Genomic DNA, 25,645 nt, shown 5'->3' on the forward strand with positions numbered 1-25,645 from the left:
CATAAAACATAAGCAGACAGCAGAGTGGATAAAAACTACAATCCAAAAATATGTTGTTTATAAGAAACACAATTGAAGCAGAGAGACACGTATATAGTAAAGGCAAAAGGCTAGAGCAGAATGTATTATGCTTCAGGTGAAGTAAAAAAAAAGCAGGGGTAGCAATCATGATCTCAGCCAAAGCGAAAGCAAAAATAGACCCAATTAAAAGAGATAAGAAAGGAAACTACATCTTGCAGGTACAATAGATAACTAAATAATATCAATACTAAACATATATGCAACAGATGGTATCCAAATTTATAAAGGAGAAGTTAAATGTGTTACAGGAGGAAATACACAGTAAAACTCTATTAGTGGGAGACCTCAACTTTCCCCTCTCAGAATTATCTAAATCTAACTACAAAATAAATGAGAAAGACATTAAGGAGGTGAATAGAATTTTAGAAAAGTTAGATACGATAGACTTCTGGGAAAAAAATAAAGGGGAATAGAAAAGAATGTCTCTTTTTCTCAGTGTTACAACTACCCATGGATTAGGGCACAAAAACCTCACAATCAAAAGCAGAAAGACAGAAATATTAAATGCATCCTTTTCAGATCATGATGCAATAAAAATTGTGAGTAGCAAACTAGAAGTGGTGAATTCTCCCCAGAAGTATTTTCAAGTATATTACATCTTGGTTCTGAAAAGCTAGAGGGGCCTCTTACATTTGCAGGCTATTTAAAATACCACTTATGAACACATCAGACATTTTCCACCTAATGCAGTTAAGCCACATCTTTGAAGATATCTTGTTAAGAGAGACAATGTGGGAGGTGGTATTAATTTCATAAAAGTAATGCCAATCAACCAATTAGTCAATCAATTAACTTTTATTAATTGCTTGCTACAAGCCAGGCACTGGTGCTAAACACTGGGAATTCAAAGGAAAAGCAAAAATAGTCCCTGCTCTCAGTATACATAAATGGGTACATACGTTGAGAACAGATGAAGATAACTTTAGAGAGAATGGTACCAGCAACTTGGGGGACCTGGGAAAGGCCTCTAGGAGGTAGCACTTGAGCAGAGTCCTAAAAGAAGTCAGGGATTCTAAGAAGGGAAAATTAGGAGGGATAGCATTGTAGGCAGGGTGGAGAGCCAATTCAAGGGCATGGAGAGGGAGATGGAGTACTGTGTACAAGGGACAGTAACTAGGTCCATATGGCTTGATTGCAGAATATATGGAGAGGAGTGATGTGTAAGAAGACCGGAAAGATAAAAGGAGTTAGATTGAGAATAGCTATTAAAGCCAAACACAGAAGTTTACAGTTGGTCCTTGAGGTAATTGAGAACCACTGGCATTCAGTGAGTAAGAGGTTACATGGTGAGACATGCTCTAGGAGAATCATTTTGGTAGCATTATGAAGGATTGGATTGGGGAGAGACTTGGCGCAGGAAGGGAGTCTATTTTTGGAGACTAATCCAACAGTCTGGGCAAGGGATGGCAAGGGCCTAAATGTGGGTATTGGTTGTATAAATAAAGAGAAGGGGATATATGCAAAGCAGTCATGGAGAAATATTATAAGATACAGCAGTTATTGGATATGTGGAGGTATTAAACACTCACTATGTACCAGGCACTATGCTAAATTCTGGGGATACAAAAAGAGTTAAAAGGTAGTTTCTGCCTCAAGGAGATCACAATCTAGTAAGGGAGACAACAAACAAACAAATATATACAAAGCAAATGTATACAAGATAAGTAGGAGGCAACATACAAATAGGACAATAGACAAATAGAAGACAACATGAAACCAATATATATATATATATATATATATATATATATAAAGCAAGCTATATATAGGATAAATAGGAAATAATTAACAGGTGAAGAGCACTAGAATTAAGAGGAATTGGGCAGGGCTTCCTTGTAGGAGGTGGGACTTTAGCTGGGACCTAAAGGAAGCCAGGGAGGTCAGCAGTCAGAGCAAGGGAAGGAAAGCATTGCAGTCATGGGGGAAAGCCAGAGAAAATGCCAGAGCTGAGAGATGGAGTGTCTTGCTTGTGGAACAGAAAGGAGGTCAGTGTCACTGAATCAACGAGTACATGTTGGGACTAAGTTGTAAGAAGATTGTACAGGTGGTAGGGGGCTAGATTATGAAGGGCTTTGAATGCCAAGCAAGAGAGCTGATATTCAAAATCGTGGTCCTTTGACTCCAAATACACACACACACACACACACACACACAGAGGGACTTGACTGATTAACAAAACTAAGCAGCATGACAACTTTAAGCTCATAATTACCTGAATGCCAGTTGATTTTTCCAACTCCTTCAGGGCCGTGTCGATATCTTGGACAAGGATGGTGACCATTCCTATTTCACGAGCTTTCTTGAGGTTGGCCCCAGTGTCATCTAAGAAAACAGCCTGAGATGAGAAGAGAGAAGGTTAAAATATGGCATAAAAAGTTTTAAAACAAAGGCACTTATCAAACATACTTCAAAGATATATAACTCCTACAGTAAACTTAATAAAAAAAAATCAACTTAAGCCTACCTCCTACAGTTCCAGCATCCAGCCCAGTCTGAAGCCTACAATGAATAGCTAATGAAGTAACCAGGAACACCAAAGGGGAGCCTGCTGTTCTGTGGTTCTGAACCTGCAGAACTTTACAATCGACTGACAGTGGCTGAGTTCAGCAGCAGTCTACTGGAATTTCCAAGCAGGGATTATCCAATAAGAGTATTTCACAGACTCAAAACCAGGTCAGGACTTACAGAGTTCAGACTAGGAAGGTAGTGATCAGATTTTGTCCTAGATCACATCATTTTGGGAAAATCGACAGCTTGCAGGTTCCAACCTGAGCTGTCCCTGAGGTTCTGGAATAACAGAGAAGAAAAGCTCAGCTCAGTCATCTTCCCTCCCCACCCCTCAGGAGTGCATAGAGCCCTAACATAAAGTCCAAATTCAGAAAGCAGAATGGAAGAAAGAGCAAATAAAAAAAGAATTTTACTATAAATGGTTATTATAGTGACATCAATGCTCAAGACACAAATCCAAAAGAAAAATATTTCAAAACATTTATAAGCAAAGGGTCAAAAAAAGGCACATCTTTGACACAAGTTAAATTCTAGAATTTTTGAAAGAGATGAAGCAGTTTTTTAAAAAAAGTTTTTAAATTATTTTTTAAAGATAAGAGTACTGGAATAAGCATAGGAAAACAGCAAATGAAATTATCACTTTCTGCAGATGATACAATGGTTTACTTAGATAACTCTAGAGAGTCAACAAAAAATAACTTAAACAATAAACAACTTCAATAAAATTTCAGGATATAAAATAAACTAGCATTTCTGTATAATATAAATAAAATTGAGCAGGAAGAGATAGAGAGAGTCCATTTAAAATAAAGAAAATATAAAAATACTTGTATCTGTTAAGATACACTCACAAGAATTATATGAACACAACCACAAAACACTCTTAAACACATGTAAAGACAGTTCTAAATAATTGGAGAAATATTAATTGTTTGTGGGTATGCTGAGCCAATATAATAAAAACAACAATTAATTTTCAATGCCATTCCAATCAAACAACCAAAAGATTACTTTGTAGGACTATAAAAAATAATAACAAAATTCATTTAGAGTTACAAAAGAGCAAGAATCTCAAGGGAATTAATGGAAAAAAGTGGGAAGGAAGGAGGTCTAATAGTACCAGATCTTAAACTATACTACAAAGTAATAATTATCAAAATAATTTGGTACTTGTTAAGAAACAGAGAGGGTGATTAGTGGAACAGATTAGTCATATAATATACAAAAGCAACTGAGTAGAGTAGCCTAGTTTTTGATAAAACTAAAGATTCTAATTACTGGGGCTAGAACTCATTGTTCAACAAAAACTTCTGGAAAAACTGCAAAGCAGTCTGGCAGAAAACTGGCAGACTGGAAATCACCTCTCACATCATACGCCAAATAGGTACATAACATAGACATAAAGGGCAATAGCATAGACAAATCAGAAGAGCAAGGAAGAAATTACCTGTCAGATCTATAGACAGAGGAAGCTTGTGACCAAACAAGAGATAAAAAAGATCACAGAAGGTAAAATGGACCATTTTGATTACATAACATTAAAAAGTTTTTTTTTTCATAAGGAAAGCCAATGCAGCTAAAATTTCAGAGTGCAGACTGAGATATAGTTTGTTGTTGTTTTTTAATATGGCCAATGCAGGTATTTGCTTTGCTTTCTTTGGCTATACATGACTGTAAAAGTTCTTTGTTTCCCCTTATTTTTTATCAGTGGTGGATCAGGGTGGGGAAAGATGGAGGAGACAAGAGAGGAGAGTGAAAGTAGGAGAGAGGGAAAGTTTGAAAAAGTTGTTTTAATTTAAAAAAAGAAGAGGTCCATAGGTATCACCAGGCTGTCAAAGGGGATCATGACAAAAAAATATTAAGAACCCCTGATCTCTAGAGTCTTTCTTCTGATGCAGGAACTATGCTGTACTCTCAGTTTGTCCATTTTTAAAAAAGTAATAAAAATATTTACTCTCTCCCAATGAAACAGTCAAAATGATAAATAAATGCCTAAGGACTTAGAATAATAAAGGATTTTTAAAAAATCATCCACAAGGGCTAAATCTAAAAAGCTATTTTTTTTCTTTTATCAAAACTGGCTCCAGTTCAATTCCACAAATATATATTGTGTTTACTTCAGGCCAGCCTCACAGTTCTTTCTTTACATGGCGTAGTGCCTGGGGAGCTCGCCTTGGAGGTAAGTGAGACCTGGTTTCAACTCCCATGCCAGGTATAAACTGGCTCCAGTATTTTGGCCAAGTCACTTAACCAGGCAGTTCTCCAAGACAATTACTCATCAAGAAGATGTAGATCTACATTGACAAATGGAGTCATTCCTCCATTTCAGGAGGAATTAAATCACAAGTACAGTCCCTCTCTACCCCACTGCCATTTCAGGATGGCAGTGGGAAAAATTAACAACTGGAATGGTAGTTCAATGAGGCAAAGGTGAGGAGGGAGAGAAGTCCAGGCATGAAGACAGCCTATGCAAAGTCACGGAGATGGGAGGAGTGTTATATATATGGACCAGCATGGAATATAGACCACCTCACAACTTTTCTATCAGTGATAACCCAAGTTATCTAGCCTATCGGCCTTCCAAAAACTTTATAGTGATCCACTCCATCTCTTCTACCACATCATTCTGCTAGTCAAAAAATTCTAGCAAGGAGAAACTATACTATGTAGCTCAGGGAATTTACAGATCAAGCATAGTGGGGAATGTGCTGATCTTATATTTAACAGAGTACAATCTGTGGGTATAGTTCCATTATGTCTTCATGAACTCAGCTTTGAGATATTAACTGAAATCATCTTTACTTAATTATTTCTTTTCTAAACATTAGGAAGAGAAGAAGTAGTCTAATTGCTTTTACTTATGTCAATAATGAAAAGACCACTAAACTTTTTTCTAATACCTGCTTAAGGTACCACTGAAACCTATGGGGAAGAGAGAGAGTGGAAGAGAGGGAATAAGCATTGTTAAGCACCTACTATGTTCCGGGCACTGAACTAACCACTTGGCAAATACTATCTCACTTGATCCTAACAACCCTAGAGGCAGCATTCATTTTGATCCCCATTCTACAGGTGAAGCATATAAAGGCTGGGTTTATTCAGGACAGGGTGGGTTAACTTGAAGGTAAAGTAACTTGCCCATGACTTGTGGCTGATAGCCATAGAGCTCCAAGGTTTCCACAGCACTTTACATATATTTTCTCATTTGATACTCCACACACAAATGGATCTGTGACCTCATCTATTCATAAATTCCATCTAATGATGAAGACTACATCCCATCTATACCTGCCCATCTTGTCCATGTCCTCTCAGAAGTTTACTGCATGTGGTCCACCCAACATGTTGGATACCTAGTGAGGGTACCTAGGGAGAACTCTGGCTATCCAACTATCGCCCTTTGTCTTCACATATGACTAGCCTATCAGCTCTTCCCATCACAAAATTACTTGGTGACATAGTTTATTCCTGTTCTTCTTCAAAGTGAAATGACTTTCATTAAGATTTTGTGTATATGGGAGAGTAGCTTGCAGATTGATAGTTCTCTTGGTTGCTTTTTTCAGTATTAATAGTCTAAGATTTTTCACTCCTTTGGTGTCTTTCCCTCCTTCAGATATCAATCTTTCAACACTTTCACAATTGTCTCAGTGCTACCATGTATGCCCTCTGTATACATTTAGTCTAATTTGAGTGCTTTTCCCATCTTTGTTCTCTTTAGTGTCATTTATATTGTTTCTATTAAGCACAGCTAGGAAATGGTCTTAGGGCTGAAGTATGGTGATTCCATTGTCCGTGATGGAGAAAACTTTTACAATAATTTTTACAAATATTTTTTATTTTTCTTCTCTTTGTTGTTTGACTTCTGTTTTTGTTCTTAAATCCCCTTAGCATGACTTTGCTTAGTTCAGGGGTGCTTAACTGTTTTTGCTTTTTTGTCATAAATGCCTTCAGCACTCTGGTGAAGCCTTCTTAGAATATTGTTTTTCAAATGCAAAAAATAAAATATATATGGTTATAAAGAAAATCAATTATATTGGAATATAGTTATCAAAATATTTAAAAAGATAAGTTAATTGATAGCAGGTTAATAGCCCCTGGCAAAGTTGGATGTCTTGCCAAACTTTTTTTAAAGTGGATTTGAAAGAATCATATCTTCGAAGGCCCTGTCATGTAGGGCTGGGCTATCTCTTCGTAGGGGCCCTACTCCATACAAGCTAGGCTAGTTTTTTTTTCCTTAAAAGGTATTGAAGCCTCCTCAGCACTTAACCAATCCAGGAAGCTAAATCTTTAAATCATTGATGAAGCTTCCTGATGGCCTAACTACCTGGAGTTAGGAGGTTCTCCCTCAAGCTTCTGACCAGTGAACCCACATGGCCAACACAGAAACAGGGAAGCTATGTTCAGCTGAACCAATATTGTATTCTTATTGAATATTTTTTTGCCTCCTACAGCTAAGCAAACTTTGTTAAATGGTCTACAAATGTCTTGTTTTTTTGTAATCACAAACCAGAAATACAAGACCAGGCACAATCAGTCCTGGACTATAAGATTGTTTTTATCCTCCACTGCTTCTCTCTGCTTTATGAGAACATGTTGTCCATGATCATCCATTATCTTTCATCAGATTTTACAAATGAATTTATATATTTGGTTTTGACTTTGCCAGCCCTTTCTTTCTATCTGGCAAGTAAGTCAGAACCTCGTGGGCTCTACTAATCTCCATATTGTGGCAATCTATTTACATTGCTTGGACTTCTGCATCAAATTATTGTAAGCAGTGTGGATATAATTTCTGTGTCCATTTCCCATTTGACTGACAATTACTTACTTAACTCCAACTTCAATAGCTTTTCCCAGATTATAAATACTACCGCTTTCTCTTTAAGATGTTGTGCAACTTTGAACTTGAGAATAATTTGGAACTACACCCAAAGGGCTATAAAACTGTGTATACCCTTTGACCCAGTAATACCACTATTAGGTCTGTATCCCAGAGTGATCAAAGAAAAAGGAAAAGGATCTATTTGTGCAAAAGTATTTATGGCAGCTCTTTTTGTGGTGGCAAAGACTTGGAAATTGATGGGATGCCCACCAACTGGGGAATGGCTGAACAAGTTTTGTGCTGTAAGAAATGCCAAGCAGGATAGTTTCAGAAAAGCCTGGGAAGACTTACATGAACTGATGTAAAGTGAAACGAGAAGAACCAAGAAAACATTTTACACAGTAAAAGACTGTAATGATGATCAACTGTGAAAGACACCTACTCTGATCAATACTGCCATCCAAGACAAATCTGAAGGACTCATGATGAAAAATGCAACCCACCTCCAGAGAGAGAACTAATGAACTTTGAATGCTGAACTCTGAATGCATATTGAAGTATAATTTTTTTCACTTTTCCTTTTTTTGCTATATGGCTAATATGGAAATATGTTTTGCAGGACTTCACATGTGTAATTGATATGATATTGCTGGCTTTCTCAATGGATGGGGAAGGAAGTGGAGTTGGGGGAGAGAATTTGGGACTCAAATTTTTTTTAAATGTTAAAAATAAATAATGCTTATTTATTTTTTTAAAAAGATGTTAATGGAACTTTGGACAGTCACAGCTTAACTGTCATTCTCTGATGAGATGTTGAGGAATGGAGAGCCTCACCTGTCAGCTATAAAGAAAATGAGTCTTAAATGTTATCTGTGAAGGGGCAAAAAGATTAACTGTCAGTCACAGATTATATCATGACCAGAAGTTTGAGAGAATAAAGAGAACCTGAGAGAATGTGTTTAACCTTTATATTGTGAATAAACAAGAAAAAGATTTTTGAGAGACTCTAGCTGCTTTCCTCACAGATGAATGGTAGGACTTTATTCCAAAAGCAAGTAAAAGTCAAGAGTAGCAGGGATGTTAAAAGTGACTCCAGCTATGATTTTTATCACAACCAAAACGCTGTAAATAATTACTTTATGTCTTCATGTTTTATGCATTACGCTCTTAGTTTGTTTATGCAGTAATGGTACAGGTGTGTTATTCAAGCTTAAAAGATAAATAATGAGAGATTAACAATTGCTTATGTGGAAAAAAGATTTTAAAAGTTTAAGTAAGTTATATTTAATAACTGGGGGTGATGGTTCTGATCACTGTTTAATGAGTAGGAATGGTGTTCCAATTTTCATAGTTAATAAGAACATATTCAAACATAAATCTAGATTTTCTTAGAATTGGGGATGATATGGTAACATGTTCAATAGCAGGCTGAAAGGTGATTACCCATGTAGATTACATGTCAAAATATTAAGCCTTAAATCCTATTTCATTTCTTTAAATAGTTCAAGATTGAGTAGTTTTAATTATATGTCATCTCTTTTTCTCACTGTTATTCTCTCTTGATTTTTACTAATTCTGACCTTTGTTGAGTCAACAATTTTGCTGTACACAGAAAACTGGAAGATAACTTCCGTATCAATACCAAGTCTTGCCTGTTAATTAAAATATTATCTCTGTACGAATATGCATGTGTATGTGCATGTATACATATACATGTACATACATGCACACCATAAATCTCTGTGTGTATGTATGCATGCATGCATGCATGCATATGTACATGTATACAAATATATACATAAAATATACACACACATGCATGTATATTATAAAATATTATATCTGTGTACAAATATATAGCCATGCACACATAACACATGCATATATACATACACACACACACACACACATATATATATACACACACAGATGTATAGACATAAATATGGCTATAGACATGGATATGCAGATATGGTATCATTTAGTCCCCACCATGTCCAGGGTCTACCTCGGAAATTATTCCCACATTTCCCATCTCCCTACCCTTCCTCTTCTCCCCTTCCATCATCACACTCACTCCTCCCCAACCACAGCAGAAGAGAGATTTTACAGTAACCCTGGCATCTCTATGTCAGTCATGTGAACCTCTGTATTTGCCTTTTCCCAATTAACCATGAAAGCCATTCTCTTAAGTAGGGCTCTAACATAGGACCAAATACATACTTGCTTCTGAAAGAGATCTTGGAAGTTTAAAAAGCTTTCAGCTTATACCTGATATTTTCCAAGAGTATAATAATCTTAAGATCATAGATTCCAATGTGGAAGAGCCCTCCAAAACTATCTAATTCAAATCTTTCTTTACAAAATAGGAAACCAAGATCCAGAAAGGGACAATAACTGAAGTGATTTGCTCAAGGCCACACAAGTAAACACAGAGCTGGGATGTAAGCCCAGGCTACAACTCCAAATGCATCAATCTTTTTAACACACCATACTACCTGAGGCCTTCCCTCCAAGATCCCTTCCAGGGCAAAATACAATTCAGAAGGAAAGACAAGAAGAATGCAACAGCATTATCATGGGGAGCTCCCACTTACAGGGATTCCCTCCATGAATGCAGTCCTCATCTCGTCTATAACTTAGTAAGTCCTATCATTATACTCTGGGCAGCTTGGTAGCACAGTGGATAGAGTGCCAGGCCTGGAGTTGATCACTCCACCCAAGCATATCTGCAAACTCCTCCTTAAATGATAGTCTTAGAAATTTACCTGGAATATTTAGAGGTTAAGTGACTTGCCCATGATAACACAACTAAAATAGGACAGATTTAGGACTCGAGCTCAGGTCTTCCTGACTCCAAGGCTGATGCTCTAATAAATGCATACCATTATCTCTCTCCCTGACTTCTTCTCACTCAACTATGCTGCTTGAAGATTAATCAGAATTGGCTTCTGCCTAAGATGGCTGTTTAAACAGAAGCAGCAGCCTAATTCCCATATATCTGCTTTGGCAACAGCCTAAAAATAGGACCAGAGTGAACAATGATCAAGAAATCTAATAAGAAACTACAGTAAGTAACTTTGTCCACCCTGAGAAATGTATAAAAAGATAAGCCAGAAGCCTACAGCATGGTGGAGGAGGGGCCACCAGAAAAGCCAGCATCAGGATGAACACCCTATACCACATGCCAAGACAACCTCCAAACAGGTGTGCATAGGGCATCATTTCATGACTAAACAAGGGAAAGAGAGGATTATAAAAGATGAAGTAGAAAATTTTTATCATATAAAAAGAAATTTTTGCACAAGCAAATCCAATGTAGCTAAGATTAAAAGGCAAATGATTAACAAGAAGAAAAAAAATCTTTATGGCCTGTTGTTCCACAGCCCCTCCAGCAATGTCCACTTTCCATTTTTGCCGTCTTTGCCAATATGATATGAGTTCTTCATTTTTCTTTTTTTTTAAAGAAGATAATTCAAATTTTTAAAAAAAATTAAAAATGCATTATTTTTAGCATTTTAAAAAAATATTAAGTTCCTAATACTCTCTTTCCCTCAAGGCCTTCCCACACCCATTATAAGGCAAGAAATATGTCAACTCCATTTTTCGAAATTACTTTACTTTTCTTCAGTTTTCAAGTTTGATTTCAACCGGTAATCAACCCCTAAGACCTTCTAATATCCAGATGCTCTGCCTCTCTCACTCTATGCCACTCAGGGTTGGAGCAAAGTCCTCTGGAGAGGCCTTTCTCTCTTTCCCTTACTCTACTTCTATCTCCTCCCTTCCCTCTCTATTCCCATTCCCAACCTTCCTTTCCCAACATTCCTTAAGCTTCCCTGAGCTTTCTATATTGCTTGTTGTCACTTAATTCCCCCTCAAATTAAGATATTCTTGCAATAGGGAAATTTCAACTCACCTCATGTGGTTCCACCTTCAATGCCTCCAGGGCAAACTTATAAATTTCTGGGTCTGGCTTGGCCATTCCAATTTGGCATGATTCTATGATTAGGTCAAAGTGTTTCCTTAGGGTTTGTAACAACTGGGCAAAAGTGTCTCTCTGGGAACTATCATCAAGCCAATTGTTGGTAATGATGCAGGTTTTATATCCTAAGATATAAAATACACACAGGTAATGATTGTCACCAGTGCCTTTGGAAAGATCAAAACCACCTATAGGGATGCTATCTGATTTACAAGAAAAGAACCAAACTAAGGTGCATCAGGATAGCAAATGTAGCCTCCCCTCTACCACAATTTCCTTTCTGTGACTGTTTCCAGATCTTCAGTTCTCAGTACTATAATTTAGGTTTGAAGATGGCTTTGTGATAATCTAGAATTCTTTCCCCTGGTCTCCTCCTAAGTCACGGGTATGAAAATGAGTTAAATCTCCTCAATATGTGTTTAAGTGAAATACACTGCACTCTGCCATAACCACCAGGTATCAAACTTCTTTATAACCCTTGCTCTGGAATTCAAGGATTGTTTCTCTCCTTTTATAGCTGGGGAAACTGAGACATATTTCCTGGATGCAGGTACCCAACAAAGCCAGTCAGTTCTTGAAGTAAGAGGAAAACAATGAATGCAATGATTTCTGTATTGTTCTGAGTGAGAAAATAAGAAAGTAGGGTGGTATGTTCATGGCCTGCTGCCCAAAAGGTAGTAGAGCGCTTTCAGGCTTCCATATACCTAAATGCAAGAGCATTCTGCCCTATCCCATCCCATATCAGTGAATGAATTCAGGCCTCACGACTAACAAGTCAACCACTCCACCTCTAAAGCGAAAATCTGAAAGATGAAATTCGAAGTTGGTGTAGAAGATCGAATGCTTGAATCTTGAGTCACAAAGAGTTGGGTTCAAATACCGCTTCTGATAGTGCCACTTATTAGCTGTGTGACCAAGTCATTTAATCTCTCTGAGCTTTGGAAGATTGTAGGACAATGAATTAATGCAGGTTATGGTATGCATCAGTGGAGGGAGTTGCTACATGGATGAAATCATCAGTTTTTGGCCTACCAGAGTTTTTTTTTCTGCATTTACTCTTTGTTAAGGCTTGGTGTGGTCTATAACCTACTTCTACAGCTTCCTCCAGGCTTTTATTTATTATATCAGGGAGCATTTTGTTCTGTTTTGGACTAAATGCCTCTAAGTATTTGTAGTGACCCTTGGATAAAAAGTGTAAAGCATTTGGCTCTTACCCTTTTTCCTCAAAGTGATGGCAGCCTGAAGAACAGGGTAATTGATCTTTCCTTTTGAAATGACATCTTCATAGATTTTCCGTATGGAGAATTGCTCAGGAAGGCAGAAACCAGAGGCTGCAGAAAGCTTCCTACAATCTTCTTCCACGAGAGAAACCCACTACAAAAACAGATATGCCAATGTTGGAGAGGAAAAACCGGTTCTCCCCACTTGGGGAGAACCGCTCTAACCATTCTGGAATACAACTAACACATTCATACTCTTCAACCCAGAAATCCCACTACTGGTTATCTCACCCAGGGAAGTCTTACCTGTAAAAATGTGATCTTTCCTCTGATGAGGCACTGGTAAGGGTTATCAAGGCCTTCTTGAGTAACGACTTTGTTTAAAAAGCCGCTGGATGTTTCAAGCAAACAAACAAACAAACAAACAAAAAAGTGAATGAATATTCAGAATGTTAAAGTCACAGCTAGTTTATCCTGTTGGATAGTGAGCATGGCATAACAGAAATGGCACTGTGCTGGAAGTTCAGGACACCTGGTTTCTAATACCTGCCCTTTCAAATACTCATCGTATGGCCATAGAGTGAGTCATTTCTTCTTTCTCTGCCTAAGTTTCCTCCATTAAATTGAACAAGCATTTATCAAGTGCCTACTGTGTGTCAAGCACCGTGTTAGACATTGAAAATCCAAAAGATTACACCACACTTACTCCAACTACATTTTGAAAGAGCTGCAGGCCTCCACTTGATAAAGGTGGTTTAAAAAGATTCACAGGAACAGAGATTTAGAGTTGGAGAAGTCATTTTATATCCTTATCAAACAGAGGTTAAGTGACATGCCCAAGCCGTTTCCCTTCATCCATTGGAGAAGGAAATGGCAAACTACTCCAAATACATCTCTAATGTCAAATTCTTTTCTTAAAAGAAAAACAATATCAATATGCCAAGAACCTCTGATTTTGTCCAGATGGGAATCCTCTCCACTGAGGGAGCTCATAACCTCCCTCTAGTTTGTAGCCTTTGAATTGTCTGAGGCTCAGAGAAATGAGACGACTTGTCCAACGTCACAGCTGAGATACTTTGCAAATACTTTGTAAACCTCAAAGCTCTATTTAAAGGTCAGCTCATTATCATCACCATTGCTGCTGTTATCTTGTCCTTTTGTTGGTTTGACAGAGTTCAGAGAAAAAGAGTCTTGGGACAAGTTAGTATCTTATTGTCATTATTCTTTGTACTTAAGGTTCACAAGTATTGGGATGCAGACTCACTAAAAATATCTTGGGAACAATTTCCAGGAACAGATAATATATTTTATCCCATCTCCACATCTTAAAATTTTTTCTGTTAGCACTTAATAGTTCCATAACTTTCATTCCATATAGCTAGAGAAATGAGAAGGATGTGAGAAAACCATGAAAAACAAGTCAATGACTTGCTAAAGGAGACCCCAAAAAATACTGAAAAATATACTGAAGAAAACAACACCTTAAAAAATAGACTAACTCAAATGGCAAATGGGTATTTGGTGTGGTGACATATTATACATATTCAGTTTTGAACACTTAGAGGCATCTGGGTAGTGCTGAGCTGGGAGTCAGAAAGACTTGAGTTCAAATCCTGTCTCAAATACTGACTAGCTATGTGACTCCGGGCAAGTCACACCATGACCTCCATCCAATTTCTCGACGCCCCCTGCTCCAGTTCTCTCCTAGGCTGTTGCTCCTGTACTAGTCACTCTCTCCTTCTTTTCACATCTTGACCCCTTGAGTAACCAGATCAACTCTGTACTGTTGTCTTGTCTTGAGTCCCTTGTCCCCTAACCATACATGATTGATTGTGTCCTGCCAAATCTCAGCCTTGAATCACTCCCACCATCTGTTGCCTTTGCTTCTAAACCATAGGTTCCCAAACTTATTTGGCCTTTTAAAAAAATTACTCACTGCCCCCTGGAAACCTTACAAACTAGGAAAGAAGTCTTATACTAAGTGTTCAATTATACCCGAGGCTACCACCGCCCTCTTGTGTCGTTCCATGGCATCACACAAACAGCTCAACTGGACTCACTACAAATTTATGTTATACAACCTCAACTGGACCCTCCCTGCTGCCAAGCAACCCTTTTACATCTCCTTAATTAACTCATTAAAACACTCACTGCAGAAGCTCTTCCAAGCCTTCCATCACTCCTTTAACCTTCCATGGCTCTCTTTACTCTGACCTTCTCAGATGAGAATCTTGTCTGATATTTTACTGGAAAAATTGAGGTCATTCTCCAAGAGCTCCGTCTTCTCCCTTCTTCCTTATCTCACATCACTCAGATGCTTTCTACCACTGTTTACTCCCCACATGATGAGGTTGAGCTTCTCCTTGACCTTTCTATAGCTCTCGATGCTGCTGATCATTCTTCTCTTCTTGATACTCTCTTCTCTCTAGGTTTTCAAGATACTACTATCTCATGGGGCTCCTCCTACGCATCTGAGTGCTCCTTCTCAATCTCCTTTCCTGGATCGTCATTCCCACTAACTATGAGTGTCCCATAGAACTTTTGTTCTTGGCTTTCTTCTCTTCTCCCTCCATCTTATTTCATTTGGTGGTCTCATCAGCTCCTATAGATTCAATTATCATCTTCATGTCAAGAAAGATGAGGATTGAGAAAAAAGGCCATTGGATTTGGTAATTAAAGATCTCTGGTAGATGGCGGCTGGAAAGCAGGGACTAGCGTGAGCTCCCCGCCGAGTCCCTCCAAAAACCTATAACAATTGGCTCTGAACCAATTCTAGAACTGTAGAACCCAGAAAACAACAGAGGGAAGCAGGGCTCCAGCACAGGACAGCCTGGATGGTCTTTGGGTGTGGTCTATCCCTCATGGAGCTGGGAGCAGAGTGGATTGGAGCGGAGCAGAGCCCAGCATGAGCAGCGCTGACCAACCAGACCAGGAGCCAGGCAGAGCGTGCCCTAGCACGCTGAATCAGTGAGCTGCAGCAGTTACCAGACTTTTCAACCCACAAACACCAAAGAAAACAGAGAAGGTTAGTGGGAAAAGCTGTGGCAGTGGAAGGAGTTTGCGGTTTGGCTACCGCCCCAGGGGCAGTGGAGGTGGGGCAGCTACAGAAGTACAGCTGCAGTTGCTTCTGGCCCCAGGCCCACCTGGTGGGAGGAATTAAGTGGCAGATCAGAGCAGGAGTGAAGAGCCTGCTGAAGATCTAAGCCCAGTTCGGGTTGGGGGTTCTTGGGGAAGGAGCAGTGCTGGTGTGGCAGAGCTGGCACTTCCCCCCCAAACGTGGAACATAGTTCTCTAAACTCTACAAGCAGTCATACCCCACTGAAAAACTCAAGGTCAAGTTAGTTGGCTGGGAATATGGCCAGGCAGCAAAAACGCACCCAGATTCAGTCTCAGACTTTGGATTCTTTCTTTGGTGACAAAGAAGACCAAAACATACAGACAGAAGAAGTTAACAAAGTCAAAGAGCCTGCAACAAAAGCCCCCAAGAAAAACATGAACTGGTCCCAGACCATGGAAGAGCTCAAAAAGGATTTGGAAAAGCAAGTTAGAGAAATAGAGGAAAAATTGGGAAGAGAAATGAGAAGGATGTGAGAAAACCATGAAAAACAAGTCAATGACTTGCTAAAGGAGACCCCCAAAAATACTGAAAAATACACTGAAGAAAACAACACCTTAAAAAATAGACTAACTCGCAATACCACTTCTAGGGTTGTATCCCAAAGAAATCACGCAAGCGGGAAAAGGACCCATATGTACAACAATATTTATAGCAGCTCTCTTTGTGATAGCCAAGAATTGGAAAGCAAAGGGATGCCCATCAATTGGGGAATGGCTGAACAAGCTGTGGTATATGAAGGTGATGGAATACTATTGTGCCATAAGAAATGGGGATGATGCAGACTTCATAACAACCTGGAAAAACCTACACGACATAATGCTGAGTGAGCGGAGCAGAGCCAGGAGAACGTTGTGCACAGCCACAGATATGTGGATTCCGTGAGGACCAACCCTGACATACTGCGCTTTTCTCAGCAACCTAAGGGGCAAGGACAACTCCAGGGGACTCACGATGGAGAATGCTATCTTCATCCAGACAAAGAACTGCGAAGTTTGAATACAGACTGAGGCACACTACATGCTCGCCTTTTCTGCTTCTCTTTTGTTTTTGTTTTTGGGGGTTTTTTTTGGTTCTGTTTCTTCTTTCTCATGATTCATTCCATTGGTCAAAATTCTTCTCCACGACTTGACTAGTGCATAAATTAATTCAATGCAAAGTCATACATGACAGTTATATAAGACTCCATGCCATCTTGGGGAGGGAGGGGGGAGGGAGGGGAGAAAAACTGGAACTCAAAACTATGTAGAACCGTGTGTGGTAAACTAAAAATAAATAAAGAAATTTATAAAAAAAAAATAGACTAACTCAAATGGCAAAAGAGCTCCAAAAAGCCAATGAGGAGAAGAATGCCTTGAAAGGCAGAATTACCCAAATGGAAAAGGAGGTCCAAAAGACCACTGAAGAAAATACTACCTTAAAAATTAGATTGGAGCAAGTGGAAGCTAGTGACTTGATGAGAAATTAAGATACTATCAAACAGAACCAAAGGAATGAAAAAAATGGAAGACAATGTGAAATATCTCATTGAAAAACCCACTGACCTGGAAAATAGATCCAGGAGAGATAATTTAAAAATTATTGGACTACCTGAAAGCCATGATCAAAAAAAGAGCCTAGATATCATCTTTCAAGAAATTATCAAGGAGAACTTCCCTGATATTCTACAGCCACAGGGCAAAATAGATATTGAAAGAATCCATCGATCTCCTCAAATAGATCCCAAAAAGAAATCTCCTAGGAATATTGTCACCAAATTCCAGAGCTCCCAGATCAAGGAGAAAATACTGCAAGCAGCCAGAAAGAAACAATTTGAGTATTGTGGAAACCCAATCAGAATAACCCAAGATCTGGCAGCTTCTACATTAAGAGATCGAAGGGCTTGGAATACGATATTCCCGAGGTCAATGGAGCTAGGATTAAAACCTAGAATCACCTACTCAGCAAAACTGAGTATCATGCTCCAAGGCAAAATATGGACTTTCAATAAAATAGAGGACTTTCAAGCTTTCTCAGTGAAAAGCCCAGAGCTGAATAGAAAATTTGACTTTCAAACACAAGAATCAAGAGAAGCATGAAAAGGTAATCAAGAAAAAGAAATTGCAAGGGACTTACTAAAGTTGAACTGTTTTGTTTACATTCCTACATAGAAAGATGATGTGTATGATTCATGAGACCTCAATATCATAGTAGCTGAAAGGAATATGCATATATATATATATGTTTATGTATATATATATAAGTGAATGTGCATGTATGTATATATGTATGTGTGTATATAAATATATATATATATAGATATATAGATATAGATACACAGAGAGAGAGAGAGAGAGAGTGGACACAGGGTGAGTTGAAGATGAAGGGAAGATATCTAAAAGAAATAAAATCAAATTAAGGGATGAGAGAGGAATATATTGAGAGAGGGAGATAGGGAGAGATAGAATGGGGTGGATTGTCTCGCATAAAGGTGGCAAGGGGAAGCAGTTCTGTGGGAGGAGGGGAGAGGGCAGTTGAGGGGGGAATGAGTGAATCTTGCTCCCATCAGATTTGGCCTGAGGAGGAAATATCACACATACTCAATTGGGTATCTTACCCCACAGGAAAGAAGAGGGAAGAAGATAAAAAAGGGGGGGGACAATGGAGGGGAGGGCAGATGGGGGTGGAGGTAATCAAAAACAAACACTTTCGAAAGGGTACAGGGTCAAGGGAGAAAATTCAATAAAGGGGGATGGGTTGGGAAGGAGCAAAAGGAAATAAGATTTCATCTGGATGATCTGTTCTTGATGATGCCATACTGGTTCTTTGTAATTGCCATTTCCTCATTTAGATGTTTGTCAAATATCTCTAGATTTTTCTCAGGAATGAAAGTCAAGTTTATTGGTGAGAATTTATAGACTCTGTTCTCTTTACTTTTTTTGGCAGAGGGTTAGAGGGGTTCCAAATTGGACATTTGCTCTTCTCCAATCTTGTGGTATCTCTTCTGTTTTCCATGATCTTTCACATATTACTAATAATTGGCTCAGCATTCAAATCTTTTGTTGCTGTGGGTTGTCCAGTTGTGTCCCACTTTTTATGACCCCATTTGGGGTTTTGTTAGCAAGGACACTGGAGTCATCTGCCATTTCCTTCTCCACCTCATTTTACAGATGAGGCAAACAGGGTTAAGTGACTTGCCCAGGGTCACACAGCTAGGAAGTGTCTGAGGCCAGATTTGAACTCATAAAAGCCTGATTCCATGTCCAGTGCTCTATCCACTACACTACCTGGCTGCAATAACATCTACCAGTTCTCATAGGACCTGAGCATATACTTCACTTGTGGCAGGTGACTTGAAATCATTCATTAAGGGTAGCTAAGTACTCTCTTACTATCTCTTTATTTATCTTGGGTATTAACTCCCTCTTATTCATTTTTGTGCTGTCATTTCAAGAGAAAACAGGAACACAATTGGACTTGAACAGCTATGCCCTCTTTCTGTCATCTGTTACAGTCATGACATCCACCCCAAGCAGAGACCCTATGCCCCTTCCCCATGCATTTAATAACTAAGTAGGCTGCAGCCCGAGAGCCTTCAAGTTTTTATAGCAAGATTTCAAATAACAGACACGAAATTAAATAGTTAAGGAAACTTGAACCCCCAATGCCAGTAGCTTTACCCAGTAGGTAAGGAGGGTTATTGGAAAAACCAGGAACAGAAGGGACCGACTGGCAAATGAGAAAGAAAATGGCTTCCCACTAGAAGGACTAAGAGGATGGGGGCGGAGAGAGAAGATAGATGCTATTAACTGGGTTGCTGTTTCTCACTGGCCCCAATGCCTGTTCTTTGTTTACTGCCTGGATCTTCTTGGCTTGTGGTTGATCAACACTTTACCTTATTCAGCTTACAATTTCCTCTGGTCTGCACCTTACCCCCCACATGCTCTCCTCCAAGCCTCAGGTTCAAGCCTTTACTTGAGTCCATTAAATTGTAAATAGTACCTCTTGGACCATCTCAGATGCAGTCATGGATGAGACTCCCTCCTGAACCCCAATATCTCCAGTATGGTTACCCTGGCACGACCACCCTCCTGCTAATTTGTGAACAAGATAAAAACAGTCTCCCACCCCCACCCCCATTGACTTTTTTCTTGGAAGCCTATTTAAGATCAAGAGCAAGACCACTTGGAACCTCAGAAACCATGGGTAGTCTGATCACCTGAGTTGGTAAATTTCCATGGTGATTGATATACTTAGAGGGGAATGGTGAGTCCCAGTTGGGTCTCATTTATCATTCTTATTTACTGTAACTAGACCCACCACCAAGGTTACCCAGTCTTTATTCTGTGATGAATTAGATAGAAATGAATTGACGCTCCACTCCTCACTCCAGCTGCTCCCCTCTTTAGCAGTATTTCCTGATTTGTGACTTATGGTCATAGACTCTAGAAAAGGCCAACATTCTTGCTGTCCTACATTCTAGTAGACAGTGCTGGGTTTGCGGGCTACCCAATCAGGAAGTTGATGTCTATAGCTACTCCTAAGGAAATCCATGGGGCTTGGAACCAAAGGTCTGCCTCAAAACTGGCTTAATGCTACCCTGATTAATCCTGTCTGGCAACCACTTCTGGATGTCAGAACCTGGCCTCACCTCACAACAGTCAGTCAGTAAATCAGAATTTGTTGAGCAACTACTACACACCAGGTGCTATGCTAAGCACTGGTCACAACCAATGGTACTTTTGTGTTCACAAAGTCACACGATCAACTATAAAAGGAAAGATTTCCCTAGCGGCCACAGACTATTTTCAAATATCTGCATATCTGATCTTGAATACACTTTGCCAAATTCACACTTCTCTAATAATGGTAACATAGTCAGTGGCCCCCAAAACAAACAAACAAAAACAGCATTTGGACCTTTGAATACAAATCTTTAAGAATTAAATCCCATTTATCTTATCAAGGATAGTTTATTAAATATTGCTAAATGTCAATTATGCAGTTGGTTGGCTGTTGTCCTTTGTTATCAAAGAGAACCAAACTGACACCACTTATATTGGGGTCAAGGTACAAAGCGTCCAACTGTGGTTGATCAGACCAATACGAGCTTGGAAGGTTCTACCACAGGTCAGTCACAAATAATCTATATAATTGTGTAGTTATGTAGTTGGTACTTTACATAGCTGTCAAAATGATCTTCCTAAATTACAGGTTTGACCATGTCAACCCCCATCCCTGCCACCTGCTCCCGACCCCTTCTCCCTACCCCAGCTCAATACACTCTGGGGTCTATTACCTTTAGGGTCAAATACAAATTCTTCTGTTTGGCCTTTTAAATCCTTCACAACCTGGTTCTACCCTACCTTTCTAGAATTATTATACATTACCTCTTGATGCAGCCTAGTTGGCTTTCTTGCTGTTCCTCACCAATGACTATCTTTTGCCTCCATCCCCTTGCCCAGGCTCTCCCAGGTGCCCAGAATGCACTCACTCCTCACTTTCATGTCTTAAAATCCCTTGTTTCCTTTAAGTTCAGCTCAAGAATGGCTTGGTACAGGAGGCCCTTCCTGATCCCCCAACTGTTAATGCCTTTCCCCATGAATTGCCTTGGTTTGGTACATATTTTGTATATATTATAATTATATATGTGCATGCTGTCTCCCCATACAGAATATAAGCTCCTTGAGGGCAGGGGCTATTTCATTCTTTTTGGTATTTATGAGGTCTAGCATAACTCTTGGCACATGGTAGGTGTTTAATTAATGTCTGTTGGGAATGACCAAGGTGTGTTGTAGTTAACAAAAATCTTGTTTTGCTAGCCTCCTCTTTCTCTAAGAAGTTATCTTTTCCCTAGTCATGACCCCCTCTCCTGCCTGCTAACCATTTTTTTAACCTTACCTGTCTACTCTCTGGACCCTCCCCTTCTCTGGAAACTTTTATACTTGGAGCATTCCAGGTTAAAAATTTCCAGTCTTCTAGATGTCTGGAAGTTACCTTGCTGTGATGTCTGGGGCAGGTAAACCAATTATCCCTCAATGGTCAGCAAATAGGCCAAGGAAAGAGCCCTTCCCATTTCTTGGGAGATGCTAGTCTCAGTCCTATTGGGAGGCCAATGGGCTACCCTAGTTTGGGAGCGTTCAGGCTCTTTGAGCTGCCCCTTGCCATCTTGAGTGTCTCCAATTAAGCCCATTTATTTTTATTTCAGGCCCTTTCTTAAACATGCCAAATTAAAGGGCCTATGGTTTACAGCATTAACTGGCTCGTTTGATTCTTCCACTAAGCCCCTAACAAGGCTCTTACTCACTGATGCTGTCAGCCTCTGTTACTATGGTAACTGCCACTTCAACAGCCAGAACCCCAGGGATACCCCCAAGAACACCTGCATGTGTAGAACTCCACTGCTGGTTAGCACACAGCTAATAAGGTCAAGGTCATGAACAATTCTTCCTGGGGGTTACTGAGCTTTGCTGTGCTCTATCAACTGATGGCAAACATCTATAATCTTAAACTACACCAGAAAAGCCCTTAGTTACAAGGGTAATTGATGAATTAGGGCAACAATGGAAACACAAGTTAAAGTACAGGCCTGTCTAATGGTGAATTAATGATCATGGCTATAATGAAGTACAGAGTACTGCAAAGATCACTGGTCTTGCGGCACATATGAAGGAGGGTGACTGGGATGCAGAAGGGACTGAAAACTGTCCCCATAGGGAGATGGCTGAAGGAAGTAGGGATGATAACCTGGAGAACAGAAGGTTGGGTGGGGGGAGTGGTAAGACATGTACACAATTGCCATCGTTGGTATCTAAAGGACTGTCATATGCAAGAAGGAATAGACATGTTTTTCTTGACCCCCAAAGTTAGGTGGGCACGGTAGATAAGAGTGCCAGGGCTGGCATCAAGAAGACTCATCTTCCTGAGTTCAAATCTGACCTCAGACACTAGCTGTGTGACCCTGGACAAGTCACTTAACCCTGTTTGCCTTGGTATCTTCAACTGTAAAATGAGCTGGAGAAGGAAATGGCAAACCACTCCAGTATCTTTGCCAAGAAAACCCCAAATGGAGTCTCAGAGAGTTGGACACAACTGAAAAATGACTGAACACAAAGCGCAGAACTCCACTTAAGGAAGGCACCCAAGCCATCACCTCTTTATTTCTGATCCAGCTGCCATACTCTAGATTTAATCATGCCCCTCAGGTATCCCATCTTCCTGGAACTCACATCTTATCTGTATCCCCTGCCCCTGGGACCCTTTCCTTCCTCTGATGGGAGGGAAGAGAGCTTCACCAAAATCCTACATTTACAGAGCACACCTAGGCCACTCATCTGGACTTCACTGAGCTCCAAGGTTGGGTATGCTCTCCTTCCCCCTCTCCTTTTTAGCTTCCTTTTATATATTATTGTCCTCCATTATATTGTAAGCTCCTCCAGGTCAGGGACTATTGTTTGCCTCTTTGTATGCCCAGCCCTTAGCACAGTGCCTGGCACATAATAGGATCTTAATAAAATGCTTACTGACTAATGTAAAAGTTGGGGACTCAAAGTGACAACCCAGTTTAAGTCTTAGCTGTGCCACTTAATAACTATGGAGCTTTGGGCACGTCATTTCACCTCTCTCTTAGCCACAATTTACTCACTTGTAAAACAAAGTTGTTGTACAGATTGGGGAAGGATAAACACATTGTAGAGCGTGAATGTAATAGAGTATTATGGCACTGCAAGAAATAATGAATATTAAGAATTTGGAAAAAACTTTGGAAGACTTATATGAACTGATACAGAATGAAGTGGACCCAGGAAAATAATACACACCAGGACTACAACAATGTAAATGAAAGATCAACAGCATCAAAACCTAATTCTAGGTAATCACCAAAGTTTGCCTCAAAGAAAAGCTATGAGAAGGCACTTGCTCCTATTTCTTTGCAGAGGTGAAAGTTTATGTGCAGAATACTATATAAGACGGTAGATCTTTTTCGATATGTCGATTTTTATGTTGCTGAATGGTTTCTCCTTTTTTGTCCTTTCTGGGGAAATGAATCCCATAAGCATTTATTAAGCATCTACTATATGTCAGGCACTGCGCTATGCACTTTGCAAATATTATCTTATTTGTTAGGAGGGATAATAATAAGATTTACATAGTACTTTAAAATTAGCAAAGCCCTTTACAAATATTATCTTATTTTATCCTCATACCAACCGTGGGAGGTAGGTGACATTATTATTATTATCCCCATTTTATAGGTGAGGAAAATGAGGCAGACAGAAGTTAAGGGCTCTGCCCAGAGTCACACCGCTACTAAGTATCTGAGACCACACTTGAACGCAAGTCTTCCTGACTCCAGGTCCTGTGCTCTGCACACTGGGCTATCTCTTGTCATGTAAGGATCAGCAGAAGGAATTAGGGATATTTTAGCTTGGAGAAGAGAAGGCTCAGGCAGCAACATAATAGCAGTCTTCAAGTATTTGAAGGAATGCCATGTGAAAAAGGAGTTATATTTATTTAGCAATAGGTGGAAGTTCCAAGGAGGCAAAGGTAGTATTGATGTCAGGAAAAATTTCCTAAAAATTAGAGCACTTCAAAAGTGGAAAGAGCTGCTGAGATAGGTGGTGTGTTTCCCACTTTCTGGTATGTTATATAATAGGGATACTTTCCATGCACGTGTTGGACTGGACCGCAGTGAAGTTCCTTCCAAGTATTCCAACCCTTCACCCTAACCAAACTGGGTGAGCTGAACTTAGGAGCTCCTTTATAATCAATAATTCAATCAACAAACATTTATTGAGGTCTTGCCCTGTTCCAGGCACTGTGTTACGCATCGGAGATACAGAATCAAAAAATATAGTCCCTGCCGTCAAGGAGCTTACATCTCCTACGAAATAAATACAACCTGATGAGGGGCGGGCCACTAGAAGCTAGGGGAGCCAGGAAAGAACTCCAGTAGGAGGGTCAGTTGGAGCTGAACTTGGAAGGAAAGGAGGGATACTGAGAGCTGAGGAGCCAATGTACACTGGTCATAGATGGTCAACGTGGGCAAAGGCACGTTTGGAGATGGCAATGTGTTTAGAAGCGTAAGGCCAGTTTGTCTTTATTTATTGAGTAGTTTTAGGTTCCCTGTCCTTAATCTAAAACAAAGAGGAGTTTGTGTTTTAAAATCTCGCTTTTAAAAAAGCAAGCTTCTTAAGAGTATAATTTAACTTAGAGGTGGCTGTCCACTGATTTTCAGGGGCGGGGCTTTTAAGGTAGAAATACATTGGCACCCCCTCGCTAGACTATTTGGGCAAAGGGAAAAGGGGGAAGTTCAAGGCTCACGGCGCAGACTCCAGCGCGGTCCAGAGCCCAGGCGAGGGGCTCCTTAGACTGGCCGGCCGCCCGGTGCGAGCGAGCGAGAGAGCAAGCGCTCCACTCCCTACCTGGGCAGGGCGGCGACTTCCTCCGCCTGGCGGAAGATGACGTTCGGGGAGGGACGCAGCAGCACTCCGCCGACGTCGAACAGAGCAGCGCGGAGCCCCATCGCTGCTGCTACTCCAAGGCAGGAGCCCCTGTGCTCTGTACCGCTCCTGCCTCCTCCTCCTCCTCCTTCTCCTCCGCCTGGATGCACCGCTCGCTTTTCTGCTCACACCCGCGCCCTGGGGCTGTGCACTCTGGCGTGGCCTTTGCTCCAGTTCCGCCCCCTGGAGCCCAGCCATCTGGGCTAGGCTAACCGCAGGCTCTTTGCCCTATTTTACGAGAAAGCTTTTTCTCCCTCTCTGAAACTTCCAAACGGTGATTCCCCCATCCAATCCCAACTCCTGATGACAGGATGAACGGTTCTTGCGGGCTTTCCTTTACTGGCACAAGCTGGTTTATAAGAGCCTTTATTTATTTATTTGTTTGTTTTACTTTCGCCTTAGTTTCCAAGCAGGCCGCGGAGACTCGAGTTGGAG

The 25,645-nt window shown here is 40.1% G+C and overlaps 1 protein-coding gene across 1 annotated transcript in view; it reads right to left on the bottom strand.

The window, feature by feature from the left end:
• Positions 1–25,368, bottom strand: part of EPHX2 (epoxide hydrolase 2) — a 73,601-nt gene extending 48,233 nt beyond the window's left edge. Inside the window, exons 1-5 of the mRNA XM_036751677.1 lie at positions 25,133–25,368; positions 12,920–13,004; positions 12,608–12,767; positions 11,328–11,518; positions 2,294–2,416 (exon numbers count right to left, since the gene is read on the bottom strand). Of these exons, the coding sequence (XP_036607572.1) occupies positions 2,294–2,416; positions 11,328–11,518; positions 12,608–12,767; positions 12,920–13,004; positions 25,133–25,233 (660 nt within the window). The 5' untranslated portion in view covers positions 25,234–25,368. The remainder of the gene's footprint in view (positions 1–2,293; positions 2,417–11,327; positions 11,519–12,607; positions 12,768–12,919; positions 13,005–25,132) is intronic.
• Positions 25,369–25,645: the final 277 nt, after the last annotated feature.

This window comes from Trichosurus vulpecula, chromosome 3, assembly GCF_011100635.1.
Source record: "Trichosurus vulpecula isolate mTriVul1 chromosome 3, mTriVul1.pri, whole genome shotgun sequence".
Taxonomy (NCBI): Eukaryota; Metazoa; Chordata; class Mammalia; order Diprotodontia; family Phalangeridae; genus Trichosurus; species Trichosurus vulpecula.